General features: G+C 42.4%; 1 protein-coding gene across 2 annotated transcripts in view; it reads right to left on the bottom strand.

Moving 5' to 3' along the window:
• LOC139757319 (aladin-like) overlaps nucleotides 1-14,408 on the bottom strand; it is a 62,644-nt gene that overhangs the window by 33,769 nt on the left and 14,467 nt on the right. For both annotated transcript variants that reach the window (XM_071677745.1, XM_071677735.1), the window contains exon 3: nucleotides 13,808-13,935. In XM_071677745.1, coding sequence (XP_071533846.1) covers nucleotides 13,808-13,935 — 128 coding nt within the window. The remainder of the gene's footprint in view (nucleotides 1-13,807; nucleotides 13,936-14,408) is intronic.

The following is a 14,408-nucleotide window of genomic DNA, read 5'->3' as shown; positions in this document are numbered from 1 at the left end:
CAGATTAGAATAGGTAGCGAGTGGTGAAGTGAAGAAGTAAAGTTGTTAGTGAAAGAGAAAAGAAAGGCATTTGGATGATACTTACAAGGAAGGAATGCAAGTATGCAGTCTGTTGAGGATGAGAGAGCTTGGGAAGTGAGTCAGTTGTTGCTCACTCATGATACAGAACTGGTGGCTGATTCGGGTGAGAAACTGTAGAAGCTGGTGACTGAGTTTGGCAAAGTGTGTGAAAGAAGAAAGCTGAGAGTAAATGTGAATAAAAGCAAGGTTATTAGGTACAGTAGGGTTGAGGGACAAATCAATCGGGAGGTAAGTTTGAATGGAGAAAAACTGGAGAAAGTGAAGTGTTTTAGATATCTGGGAGTGGATTTGGCAGCGGATGGAACCATGGAAGCGGAGGGTGGGGGAGGGGCGAAAGTTCTGGGAGTGTTGAAGAAGGTGTGGAAGTCGAGAATGTTATCTTGGAAAGCAAAAATGGGTATGTATGAAGGAATAGTGGTTCCAACAATGATATATGGTTGCGTGGCATGGGCTATAGATACAGTTGTGCGGAGGAGAGTGGATGTGCTGGAAATGAGATGTTTAAGGACAATATGTGGTGTGAGGTGGTTTGATTGAGTAAGTAATAAAAGGGTAAGAGAGATGTGTGGTAATAAAAAGAGTGTGGTTGAGAGAGAAGAGGGTGTTTTGAAATGGTTTGGTCACATGGAGAGAATGAATAAGGAAAGACTGACAAAGAGGATGTATGTGTCAGAGGTGGAGGGAATGAGGAGGAGTGGGAGACCAAATTGGAGGTGGAAAGATGGAGTGAAAAAGATTTTGAGTGATCAGGAGGGTGAAAGGCTTGCAAGGAATAGAGTGAATTGGAACGATGTGGTATACCGGGGTTGACGTGCTCTCAATGGATTGAACCAGGGCAAGTGAAGCCTCTGGGGTAAACCATGGAAAGTTTTGTGGGGCCTGGATGTGGAAAGGGAGCTGTGGTTTCAGTGCATTATACATGACAGCTAGAGACTGAGTGTGAACAAATGTGACCTTTGTTGTCTTTTCCTAGGGCTACCTTGCACACATGCAGGGGAGGGGGTGGTCATTTCATGTGTGGCAGGGTGGCTACGGGAATGAATAAGGGCAGACAGTATGAATTATGTACATGTGTATGTATGTACATGTCTGTGTGTGTATACATATGTATACGTTGAGATGTATAGGTATGTATATGTGCGTGTGTGGACATGTATGTATATACATGTGTATATACTTTTTTTTTTGCTTTGTTGCTGTCTCCCGCGTTTGCGAGGTAGTGCAAGGAAACAGACGAAAGAAATGGCCCAACCCACCCCCATACACATGTATATACATACATCCACACACGCAAATATACATACCTACACAGCTTTCCATGGTTTACCCCAGACGCTTCACAGCACGTCAACCCCGGTATACCACATCGACCCAATTCACTCTATTCCTTGCCCTCCTTTCACCCTCCTGCATGTTCAGGCCCCGATCACACAAAATCTTTTTCACTCCATCTTTCCACCTCCAATTTGGTCTCCCTCTTCTCGTTCCCTCCACCTCCGACACATATATTCTCTTGGTCAATCTTTCCTCACTCATTCTCTCCATGTGCCCGAACCATTTCAAAACACCCTCTTCTGCTCTCTCAACCACGCTCTTTTTATTTCCACACATCTCTCTTACCCTTACGTTACTTACTCGATCAAACCACCTCACACCACACATTGTCCTCAAACATCTCATTTCCAGCACATCCATCCTCCTGCGCACAACTCTATCCATAGTCCACGCCTCGCAACCATACAACATTGTTGGAACCACTATTCCTTCAAACATACCCATTTTTGCTTTCCGAGATAATGTTCTCGACTTCCACACATTCTTCAAGGCTCCCAGAATTTTCGCCCCCTCCCCCACCCTATGATCCACTTCCGCTTCCATGGTTCCATCCGCTGCCAGATCCACTCCCAGATATCTAAAACACTTCACTTCCTCCAGTTTTTCTCCATTCAAACTCACCTCCCAATTGACTTGACCCTCAACCCTACTGTACCTAATAACCTTGCTCTTATTCACATTTACTCTTAACTTTCTTCTTTCACACACTTTACCAAACTCAGTCACCAGCTTCGGCAGTTTCTCACATGAATCAGCCACCAGCGCTGTATCATCAGCGAACAACAACTGACTCACTTCCCAAGCTCTCTCATCCCCAACAGACTTCATACTTGCCCCTCTTTCCAAAACTCTTGCATTTACCTCCCTAACAACCCCATCCATAAACAAATTAAACAACCATGGAGACATCACACACCCCTGCCGCAAACCTACATTCACTGAGAACCAATCACTTTCCTCTCTTCCTACACGTACACATGCCTTACATCCTCGATAAAAACTTTTCACTGCTTCTAACAACTTGCCTCCCACACCATATATTCTTAATACCTTCCACAGAGCATCTCTATCAACTCTATCATATGCCTTCTCCAGATCCATAAATGTGTATATACATGTGTATATAATTTCACTTTACTTCCCTTGTTACTTAAATCCTTTAATGTAAATGTTGCCTGTAGCAATAATAATACTATAAAGAATATCTTAATCAGGAATTCACCAGAAAATTCTCTTGGATGCATCTATAAAGTGCCTTGTGGAAATTGTGATAAATTTAATGTTGGTCAGACTGGTAAGGATCTTTCTGTTGGACTAAAGCAACATAAATATAGTATAAGAATGGGACAAGAATCAAATGCCTTGTTTAATCACATTAAAAACTATGATCATTGTATTGACTGGAGTAATGCCATCTCAGTTATTAACTCTAACTATATTACCAAGAGAAATATCAATGAATCTTCTATTATTATATACACAAAGAATTATAATCTTAATATTAGTGATGGTCTACACAAATTAGATAACTTTATTGTTGATAAAATTTGTAAGATGATGTCTATGAACGCTCGTTGTATGTTTTGGACAATCACATGTTTACCAAATAGCGTCCTAGGTTCGTCTCTTCAATATATATCAACTGACTTATATTTCTCTCTTGTGTCTCCCCTGATGATGTGTTTATTACACGAAAGTGCATTTGGGAACATATCATGTTTCATTTTCCCCGTGGACTCATAGGAATATCTTGATCACGCGCAAAATTGTGATCCTTTCCAATATATATATATATATATATATATATATATATATATATATATATATATATATATATATATATATATTTTTATATATTTTTATTTTGCTTTGTCGCTGTCTCCCGCGTTTGCGAGGTAGCGCAAGGAAACAGACGAAAGAAATGGCCCAACCCACCCCTATACACATGTATATACATACACGTCCACACAGGCAAGTATACATACCTATACATCTCAATGTACACATATATATACACACACAGACATATACATATATACACATGTACATAATTCATACTGCCTGCCTTTATTTATTCCCATCACCACCTCGCCACACATGGAATAACATCCCCCTCCCCCCTCATGTGTGCGAGGTAGCACTAGGAAAAGACAACAAAGGCCCCATTCGTTCACACTCAGTCTCTAGCTGTCAAGTAATAATGCCCGAAACCACAGCTCCCTTTCCACATCCAGGCCCCACACAACTTTCCATGGTTTACCCCAGACGCATCACATGCCCTGATTCAATCCATTGACAGCATGTCGACCCTGGTATACCACATCGATCCAATTCACTCTATTCCTTGCCCGCCTTTCACCCTCCTGCATGTTCAGGCCCCGATCACTCAAAATCTTTTTCACTCCATCTTTCCACCTCCAGTTTGGTCTCCCACTTCTCCTCGTTCCCTCCACCTCCGACACATATATCCTCTTGGTCAATCTTTCCTCACTCATTCTCTCCATGTGCCCAAACCATTTCAAAACACCCTCTTCTGCTCTCTCAACCATGCTCTTTTTATTTCCACATATCTCTCTTACCCTTACATTACTTACTCGATCAAACCACCTCACACCACATATTGTCCTCAAACATCTCATTTCCAGCACATCCACCCTCCTGCGCACAACTCTATCCATAGCCCACGCCTCGCAACCATACTACATTGTTGGAACCACTATTCCTTCAAACATACCCATTTTTGCTTTCCGAGATAATGTTCTCGACTTCCAAACATTCTTCAAGGCTCCCAGGATTTTCGCCCCCTCCCCCTCCCTATGATTCACTTCCGCTTCCATGGTTCCATCCGCTGCCAGATCCACTCCCAGATATCTAAAACACTTTACTTCCTTCAGTTTTTCTCCATTCAAACTTACCTCCCAATTATTATTATTATTATTATTATTATTATTATTATACTTCACGCCATTTCCCATGTCAGCAAGGTAGTGCCAGAAAACAGTCAAAGAATGGCCCATCCACTCACATACACACACACACACACACACACACACACACATATATATATATATATATATATATATATATATATATATATATATATATATATATATATATATATATATATTTATATATATATATTATTTTTTTTTTTTTTATTTATTATACTTTGTCGCTGTCTCCCGCGTTTGCGAGGTAGCGCAAGGAAACAGACGAAAGAAATGGCCCAACCCCCCCCATACACATGTATATACATACGTCCACACACGCAAATATACATACCTACACAGCTTTCCATGGTTTACCCCAGACGCTTCACATGCCTTGATTCAATCCACTGACAGCACGTCAACCCCGGTATACCACATCGCTCCAATTCACTCTATTCCTTGCCCTCCTTTCACCCTCCTGCATGTTCAGGCCCCGATCACACAAAATCTTTTTCACTCCATCTTTCCACCTCCAATTTGGTCTCCCTCTTCTCCTCGTTCCCTCCACCTCCGACACATATATCCTCTTGGTCAATCTTTCCTCACTCATTCTCTCCATGTGCCCAAACCACTTCAAAACACCCTCTTCTGCTCTCTCAACCACGCTCTTTTTATTTCCACACATCTCTCTTACCCTTACGTTACTCACTCGATCAAACCACCTCACACCACACATTGTCCTCAAACATCTCATTTCCAGCACATCCATCCTCCTGCGCACAACTCTATCCATAGCCCACGCCTCGCAACCATACAACATTGTTGGAACCACTATTCCTTCAAACATACCCATTTTTGCTTTCCGAGATAATGTTCTCGACTTCCACACATTCTTCAAGGCCCCCAGAATTTTCGCCCCCTCCCCCACCCTATGATCCACTTCCGCTTCCATGGTTCCATCCGCTGCCAGATCCACTCCCAGATATCTAAAACACTTCACTTCCTCCAGTTTTTCTCCATTCAAACTCACCTCCCAATTGACTTGACCCTCAACCCTACTGTACCTAATAACCTTGCTCTTATTCACATTTACTCTTAACTTTCTTCTTTCACACACTTTACCAAACTCAGTCACCAGCTTCGGCAGTTTCTCACATGAATCAGCCACCAGCGCTGTATCATCAGTGAACAACAACTGACTCACTTCCCAAGCTCTCTCATCCCCAACAGACTTCATACTTGCCCCTCTTTCCAAAACTCTTGCATTTACCTCCCTAACAACACCATCCATAAACAAATTAAACAACCATGGAGACATCACACACCCCTACCGCAAACCTACATTCACTGAGAACCAATCACTTTCCTCTCTTCCTACACATACACCTGCCTTACATCCTCGATAAAAACTTTTCACTGCTTCTAACAACTTTCCTCCCACACCATATATTCTTAATACCTTCCACAGAGCATCTCTATCAACTCTATCAAATGCCTTCTCCAGATCCATAAATGCTACATACAAATCCATTTGCTTTTCTAAGTATTTCTCACATACATTCTTCAAAGCAAACACCTGATCCACACATCCTCTACCACTTCTGAAACCACACTGCTCTTCCCCAATCTGATGCTCTGTACATGCCTTCACCCTCTCAATCAATACCCTCCCATATAATTTACCAGAAATACTCAACAAACTTATACCTCTGTAATTTGAGCACTCACTCTTATCCCCTTTGCCTTTGTACAATGGCACTATGCACGCATTCCGCCAATCCTCAGGCACCTCACCATGAGTCATACATACATTAAATAACCTTACCAACCAGTCAACAATACAGTCACCCCCTTTTTTAATAAATTCCACTGCAATACCATCCAAACCTGCTGCCTTGCCGGCTTTCATCTTCCGCAAAGCTTTCACTACCTCTTCTCTGTTTACCAAATCATTTTCCCTAACCCTCTCACTTTGCAGACCACCTCGACCAAAACACCCTATATCTGCCACTCTATCATCAAACACATTCAACAAACCTTCAAAATACTCACTCCATCTCCTTCTCACATCACCACTACTTGTTTTCACCTCCCCATTTGCGCCCTTCACTGAAGTTCCCATTTGCTCCCTTGTCTTACGCACTTTATTTACCTCCTTCCAGAACATCTTTTTATTCTCCCTAAAATTTAATGATACTCTCTCACCCCAACTCTCATTTGCCCTTTTTTTCACCTCTTGCACCTTTCTCTTGACCTCCTGTCTCTTTCTTTTATACATCTCCCACTCAATTGCATTTTTTCCCTGCAAAAATCGTCCAAATGCCTCTCTCTTCTCTTTCACTAATAATCTTACTTCTTCATCCCACCACTCACTACCCTTTCTAATCAACCCACCTCCCACTCTTCTCATGCCACAAGCATCTTTTGTGCAATCCATCACTGATTCCCTAAATACATCCCATTCCTCCCCCACTCCCCTTACTTCCATTGTTCTCACCTTTTTCCATTCTGTACTCAGTCTCTCCTGGTACTTCCTCACACAGGTCTCCTTCCCAAGCTCACTTACTCTCACCACCCTCTTCACCCCAACATTCACTCTTCTTTTCTGAAAACCCATACAAATCTCCACCTTAGCCTCCACAAGATAATGATCAGACATCCCTCCAGTTGCACCTCTCAGCACATTAACATCCAAAAGTCTCTCTTTCGCACGCCTGTCAATTAACACGTAATCCAATAACGCTCTCTGGCCATCTCTCCTACTTACATAAGTATACTTATGTATATCTCGCTTTTTAAACAAGGTATTCCCAATCATCAGTCCTTTTTCAGCACATAAATCTACAAGCTCTTCACCATTTCCATTTACAACACTGAACACCCCATGTATACCAATTATTCCCTCAACTGCCACATTACTCACCTTTGCATTCAAATCACCCATCACTATAACCCGGTCTCATGCATCAAAACCACTAACACACTCATTCAGCTGCTCCCAAAACACTTGCCTCTCATGATCTTTCTTCTCAGGCCCAGGTGCATATGCACCAATAATCACCCACCTCTCTCCATCAACTTTCAGTTTTACCCATATTAATCGAGAATTTACTTTCCTACATTCTATCACATACTCCCACAACTCCTGTTTCAGGAGTATTGCTACTCCTTCCCTTGCTCTTGTCCTCTCACTAACCCCTGACTTTACTCCCCAGACATTCCCAAACCACTCTTCACCTTTACCCTTGAGCTTCGTTTCACTCAGAGCCAAAACATCCAGGTTCCTTTCCTCAAACATACTACCTATCTCTCCTTTTTTCATATCTTGGTTACATCCACACACATTTAGGCACCCCACTCTGAGCCTTCGAGGAGGATGAGCACTCCCCGCGTGACTCCTTCTTCTGTTTCCCATTTTAGAAAGTTAATACAAGGAGGGGAGGATTTCCGGCCCCCCGCTCCCGTCCCCTCTAGTCGCTTTCTACGACATATATATATATATATATATATATATATATATATATATATTCATGTGAGAAACTGCAGAAGCTGGTGACGGAGTTTGGTAAAGTGTGTGGAAGAAGAAAGTTAAGATTAAATGTCAATAAGAGCAAGGTTATTAGGTACAGTAGGGTTGAGGGTCAAGTCAATTGGGAGGTGAGTTTGAATGGTGAGAGGCTGGAGGAAGTGAAGTGTTTTAGATATCTGGGAGTGGATCTGTCAGCGGATGGAACCATGGAAGCGGAAGTGGATCATAGGGTGGGGGAGGGGGCGAAAATTTTGGGAGCCTTGAAAAATGTGTGGAAGTCGAGAACATTATCCCGGAAAGCAAAAATGGGTATGTTTGAAGGAATAGTAGTTCCAACAATGTTGTATGGTTGCGAGGCGTGGGCTGTGGATAGAGTTGTGCGCAGGAGGATGGATGTGCTGGAAATGAGATGTTTGAGGACAATGTGTGGTGTGAGGTGGTTTGATCGAGTAAGTAACGTAAGGGTAAGAGAGATGTGTGGAAATAAAAAGAGCGTGGTTGAGAGAGCAGAAGAGGGTGTTTTGAAATGGTTTGGGCACATGGAGAGAATGAGTGAGGAAAGATTGACCAAGAGGATATATGTGTCGGAGGTGGAGGGAACGAGGAGAAGAGGGAGACCAAATTGGAGGTGGAAAGATGGAGTGAAAAGGATTTTGTGTGATCGGGGCCTGAACATGCAGGAGGGTGAAAGGAGGGCAAGGAATAGAGTGAATTGGAGCGATGTGGTATACAGGGGTTGACGTGCTGTCAGTGGATTGAATCAAGGCATGTGAAGCGTCTGGGGTAAACCATGGAAAGCTGTGTAGGTATGTATATTTGCGTGTGTGGACGTGTGTATGTACATGTGTATGGGGGGGTTGGGCCATTTCTTTCGTCTGTTTCCTTGCGCTACCTCGCAAACGCGGGAGACAGCGACAAAGTATAAAAAAAAAAAAAAAAAAAAAAAATATATATTTTTTCATACTATTCGCCATTTCCCGCATTAATGAGGTAGTGTTAAGAACAGAGGACTGAGCCTTTGAGGGAATATCCTCACTTGGCCCCCTTCTTTGTTCATCTTTTGGAAAATTAAAAACAGAAGATCGCGAGGGGAGTGCTCATCCTCCTCGAAGGCTCAGATTGGGGTGTCTAAATGTGTGTGGATGTAACCAAGATGAGAAAAAAGGAGAGATAGGTAGTATGTTTGAGAAAAGGAACGTGGATGTTTTGGCTCTGAGTGAAACGAAGCTCAAGGGTAATGGGGAAGAGTGGTTTGGAATGTTTTGGGAGTAAAGTCAGGGGTTGGTGAGACGACAAGAGCAAGGGAAGGAGTAGCACTTCTCCTGAAACAGGAGTGGTGAGAGAATGTGACAGAGTGTAAGAAACTAAACTCTAGATTGATATGGGTAAAACTGAAAGTGGATGGAGAGAGATGGGTGATTATTGATGCCTATGCACCTGGGCATGAGAAGAAAGATCATGAGGCAAGTGTTTTGGGAGCAGCTGAGTGAGTGTGTTAGTAGTTTTGATGCACAAGACCAGGTTATAGTGATGGGTGATTTGAATGCAAAGGTGAGTAATGTGGCAGTTGAGGGAATAATTGGTATACATGGGGTGTTCAGTGTTGTAAATGGAAATGGTGAAGAGCATGTAGATTTGTGTGCTGAAAAAGGACTGGTGATTGGGAATACCTGGTTTAAAAAGAGACATACATAAGTATACGTATGTAAGTAGGAGAGATGGCCAGACAGCGTTACTGGATTATGTGTTAAATGATAGGCACACGAAAGAGAGACTTTTGGATGTTAATGTGATGAGAGGTGCAACTGGAGGGATGTCTGATCATTATCTTGTGGAGGCGAAGGTGAAGATTTATAGAGGTTTTCAGAAAAGAAGAGAGAATGTTGGGGTGAAGAGAGCAGTGAGAGTAAATGAGCTTGGGAAGGAGACTTGTGTGAGGAAGTAACAGGAGAGACTGAGTGGATAATGGAAAAAGGTGAGAGCAAAGGATGAAAGGAGAGTGGGGGAGGAATGGGATGTATTTAGGGAAGCAGTGATGGCTTGCGCAAAATATGCTTGTGGCATGAGAAGAATGGGAGTTGGGCAGATTAGGAAGGGTAGTGAGTGGTGGGATGAAAAAGTAAGATTATTAGTGAAAGAAAAGAGAGAGGCATTTGGACGAGTTTTGCAGGGAAATAGTGCAAATGACTGGGAGATGTATAAAAGAAAGAGGTAGGAGGTCAAGAGAAAGGTGCAAGAGGTGAAAATGAGGACAAATGAGAGTTGGGGTGAGAGAGTATCATTAAATTTTAGGGAGAATAAAAAGATGTTTTGGAAGGAGATAAATAAAGTGCGTAAGACGAGAACAAATGGGAACATCAGTGAAGGGGGTAATGGAGAGGTGATAGCAAGTAGTGGTGATGTGAGGAGATGGAGTGAGTATTTTGATGGTTTCTGGAATACGTTAGATGATAGAGTGGTAGATATAGGGTGTTTTGGTCGAGGTGGTGTGCGAAGTGAGAGGGTCAGGGAGAATGATTTGGTAAGCTGAGAAGAGGTAGTAAAAGCTTTGCGGAAGATGAAAGCTGGCAAGGCAGTAGGTTTGGATGGTATTGCAGTGGAATTTATTAAAAAAGGGGGTGACTGTATTGTTGACTGGTTGGTAAGGTTTTTTATTGTATGTATGACTCATGGTGAGGTACCTGAGGATTGGCGGAATGTATGCATAGTGCCTTTGTGCAAAGGCAAAGGGAATAAAGGTGAGTGTTCAAATTACAGATGTATATGTTTGTTGAGTATTCCTGGGAAATTATATGTGAAGGTATTGATCAAGTGGGTAAAGGCAGTACAGAGCACCATATTTGGGAGGAGGCAATGTGGTTTCAGAAGTGGTAGAGGATGTGTGGATCAGGTGTTTGCTTTGAAGAATGTATGTGAGAGATACTTAGAAAAGCAGATGGATTTGTATGTAGCATTTATGAATCTGGAGAAGGTTTATGATAGAGTTGATAGAGATGGTCTGTGAAAGGTATTAAGTGTATACGGTGTGGGAGGTAAGTTTCTTGAAGCAGTGAAAAGTTTTTATCGAGGATGTAAGGCAAGTGTACGAGTAGGAAGAGAGGAAAGTGAGCAGTTCCCAGTGAATGTCGGTTTGCAGAAGGGGTGTGTGATTTCTCCATGGTTGTTTAATTTGTTTATGGATGGGGCTGTTAGGGAGGTGAATGCAAGAGTTTTGGAGAGAGGGGAGAGTATGCAGTCTGTTCTGGATTAGAGGGTTTGGGAAGTGTCAGTTGTTGTTCGCTGATGATACAGCGCTGGTAGCTGATTCGGGTGAGAAACTGCGGAAGTTGGTGACTGAGTTTGGCAAAGTGTGTGAAAGAAGAAAGCTGAAAGTAAATGTGAATAAGATCAAGGTTATTAGGTTCAATAGGTTTGAGGGACAAGTTAATTGGGAGGTAAGTTTGAATGGAGAAAAACAGGAGGAAAAGAAGTGTTTTAGATATCTAGGAGTGGATTTGGCAACGGATGGAACTGTGGAAGTGGAAGTGAGCCACAGGATGGGGAAGGGGGCAATGGTTCTGGGAGCGTTGAAGAATGTGTGGAAGGCAAGAACATTATCTCGGAGAGCAAAAATGGGTATGTTTGAAGGAATAGTAGTTCCAACAATGCTATATGGTTGTGAGGCATGAGTGATAGGGTTGTGCAGAGGAGGATGGATGTGTTGGAAATGAGATCTTTGAGGACAACATATGGTTTGAAGTGATTTGACTGAGTAAGTAATGAAAGGGTAAGAGAGATGTGTGGTAATAAAAAGAGTGTGGTTGAGAGAACAGAAGAGGGTGTATTGAAATAGTTTGGTCACATGGAGGGAATGAGTGAGGAAAGATTGACAATGAGGATATATGTGTCAGAGGTGGAGGAAACGAGAAGTGGGAGACCAAATTGGAGGTGGAAGAAAGGAGTGAAAAATATTTTGAGTGATCAGGGCCTGAACATGCAGGAGGGCGAAAGGCATGCAAGGAATAGAGTGAATTGGAATGATGCGGTATACCGGGGTCGACGTGCTATCAATGGATTGAACCAGGGCATGTGAATCGTCTGGGGTAAACCATGGAAAGTTGTGTGGGGCCTGGAAGTTCTGGAAGGAGGCTAATAGTGTTAGAGAAACAAGAGAACAAATGGAAACATCAGTGAAAGGGAAAATGGGGAAGTGGAACATGTAGTGATGAGGTGAAGATGACATGGAGTGATTATTTTGAAGGAATAGTGAATGTGTTTGATGATAGGGTGGAAGATTCAGGGAAATTGGGTTGAAGAGGTATACAAAGTGAGTCATGGCAAGTGGTTTAGTGAAGAGAAAAGTGGTAAAAGCCTTGCAAAAGATGAAATGTAGCAAGATGGCTGGAATGGATGGTAATGCAGCTGAATTTCTTAAGAAAGGGTGGTGACTGTGTTGTTGAATGGTTAGCTGGGATTTCTAATGTATGTATGCATCATGGTGAGGTGCCTGAGGATTGATAGAATGCATAAGCATGTATAGGGCCACTATCTAAAGGCAGGAAGGACAATGGTGAGTGTTTGACATACAGAGGTATAATTCTGAGCGTACCTGGCAAGTTGTATGGGTTGTGATGATTGAGGGGGTGAAGGCATGTAAAGGGTATCATACTGGGGAGGTAAATTGGGGTTTCAGGATTGGTAGAGGATGCATGGATAAGGTGTATTCTTTATAAATGAGTGTTAGAAACAGAAAAACAAATAATTTGTATGTGGCATTTATGGATCTAGAGAAAACATATAATAGGGCTGACAGAGTTGCTTTGTGAAAGGTCTTACACATATATAACATGGGAAATTTTGTCACAAGAGTATGGCATGTGCGTGAGTTGGGAGAGGGAAGGGTGAGTGGTTCTATGTTAAGGTGGGTCTGCAGCAAGGGTGTTTGATGTCACCATGGCTGTTTGATATTTTGTTTATGGATGGGTTGGAGAACGGTAAATGCAGGGGGTTTTGGAGAAAGGGGTAGGTATGCAGTCTGCAGGGGATGAGGGGGCCTGTTGTTTGCTAATGGAATGGCACTACTGGCAGATTTAAATGAAAAACTGCAGAAACTGGCATCTTAGTTTGGGACAATGTGTGAAAGAAGAAAGTTATGAGTAAATTTGAATAACTGCAAAGTTATTAGGTTTAGGCTTATTTCTCTACTCCTTTCACTACCAGATGTTACTAAAGATCACCCACCTCTCATATCCTATTTTCATTCCAACTTGCATCAATCTTGAACTCACTTCCTTCCATTCTTTGTCACAATGCCACAGGTCCTCCATCATTAGGTGCCACCCACTCTCACTCTTTGCTCACAGGAACTCCAAATTTTACCCCAAACCATTCCTGATCTATTCAACCCTCTTTCTTGTAGTCTAACTCAGAGCCACAATATCAAGGTTGCTCTTCTCAGACCTAGCACCTATCTCTCCCTTCTTCTTGTCCTGATTACATCAATGCATAGTTCTTTATCCTGAAGAAAAATTCCCATCATCCCTTGGGAAAGGGAAATGAGAAATCTATCCACATGTCTTTTATATGCTGTAAGTGGTGACTAAAAGGGCAGGAGCATGGATGAGCTTTAAGCAGAAATCCTCATTTAGCTCATACTTTTGTGCCTGTTCTTAGAAAGTGATGAGATAAAGAGGTAAAGGTTCCAGTTCCATGCTCCTGCCCCTTTAGTCACCTCTTACAACATATGAAAGACATTTGGATAGATTTCTATTTCCCTCCCCAAGAATAGTGGAAATTTTTATTCAGGATAAAGAACTATGTAAATTATGTTTTGTCAGGAGTTATGTGAGACATGGAGAGGATATTTCTGCTTGTGGGTTGAGTTCCAACAACCTATGTGCAAATCCCACAAAAGTATTACATAACACAACTACACAAAGTTAGAGGCACTTACTATGCAAACATAATCCGCTGCCATGGTGTCTCTGTATGGGCATAAAAAGCTTCTCGTGCCTCTTGTTTACTGTGGGCTGTTCGTACTGGCTCCTGACCAACAGTTACTTCAATAAACTGCCCACCAAGCTGAGAAAAATAAGAAACACTGCTCTGGAAATGTCCTGTAAGTTCCCTCCAAAACTATGGTACAACAGGCACGAAAATTATTAACAGTACAGTAATGGTTATGTATCTGCAGGCAGGAGTGGTTTGGGGAAAAAATACATATACATACATATACATACATATACATACACATATTTGCTGCCTTCCTCCATTCCCGTCACCACCTCGCCACACATGAAATAGCATCCCCCCACTCCAGCGAGGTAGCACCAGGAAAAGATAAAAAAGGCAACATTCATTCACACTCAGTCTCTAGCTGTCATGTGTAATGCACTGAGACCACTGCTCCCTTTCCACATCCAGGCCCCACAGACCTTTCCATAGTTTACTCCAGACACTTCACATGCCCTGGTTCAATCCACTGACAGCACGTCCACCCCAGTATACCACATCGTTCCACTTCACTCTATTCCTTGCATGCCTTTCATCCTCCT

The sequence above is a fragment of the Panulirus ornatus genome, chromosome 2, assembly GCF_036320965.1.
Source record: "Panulirus ornatus isolate Po-2019 chromosome 2, ASM3632096v1, whole genome shotgun sequence".
Taxonomy (NCBI): Eukaryota; Metazoa; Arthropoda; class Malacostraca; order Decapoda; family Palinuridae; genus Panulirus; species Panulirus ornatus.
Note: the sequence above shows the minus strand (reverse complement) of the source record. Positions and strands in the feature narration are given on the sequence as shown.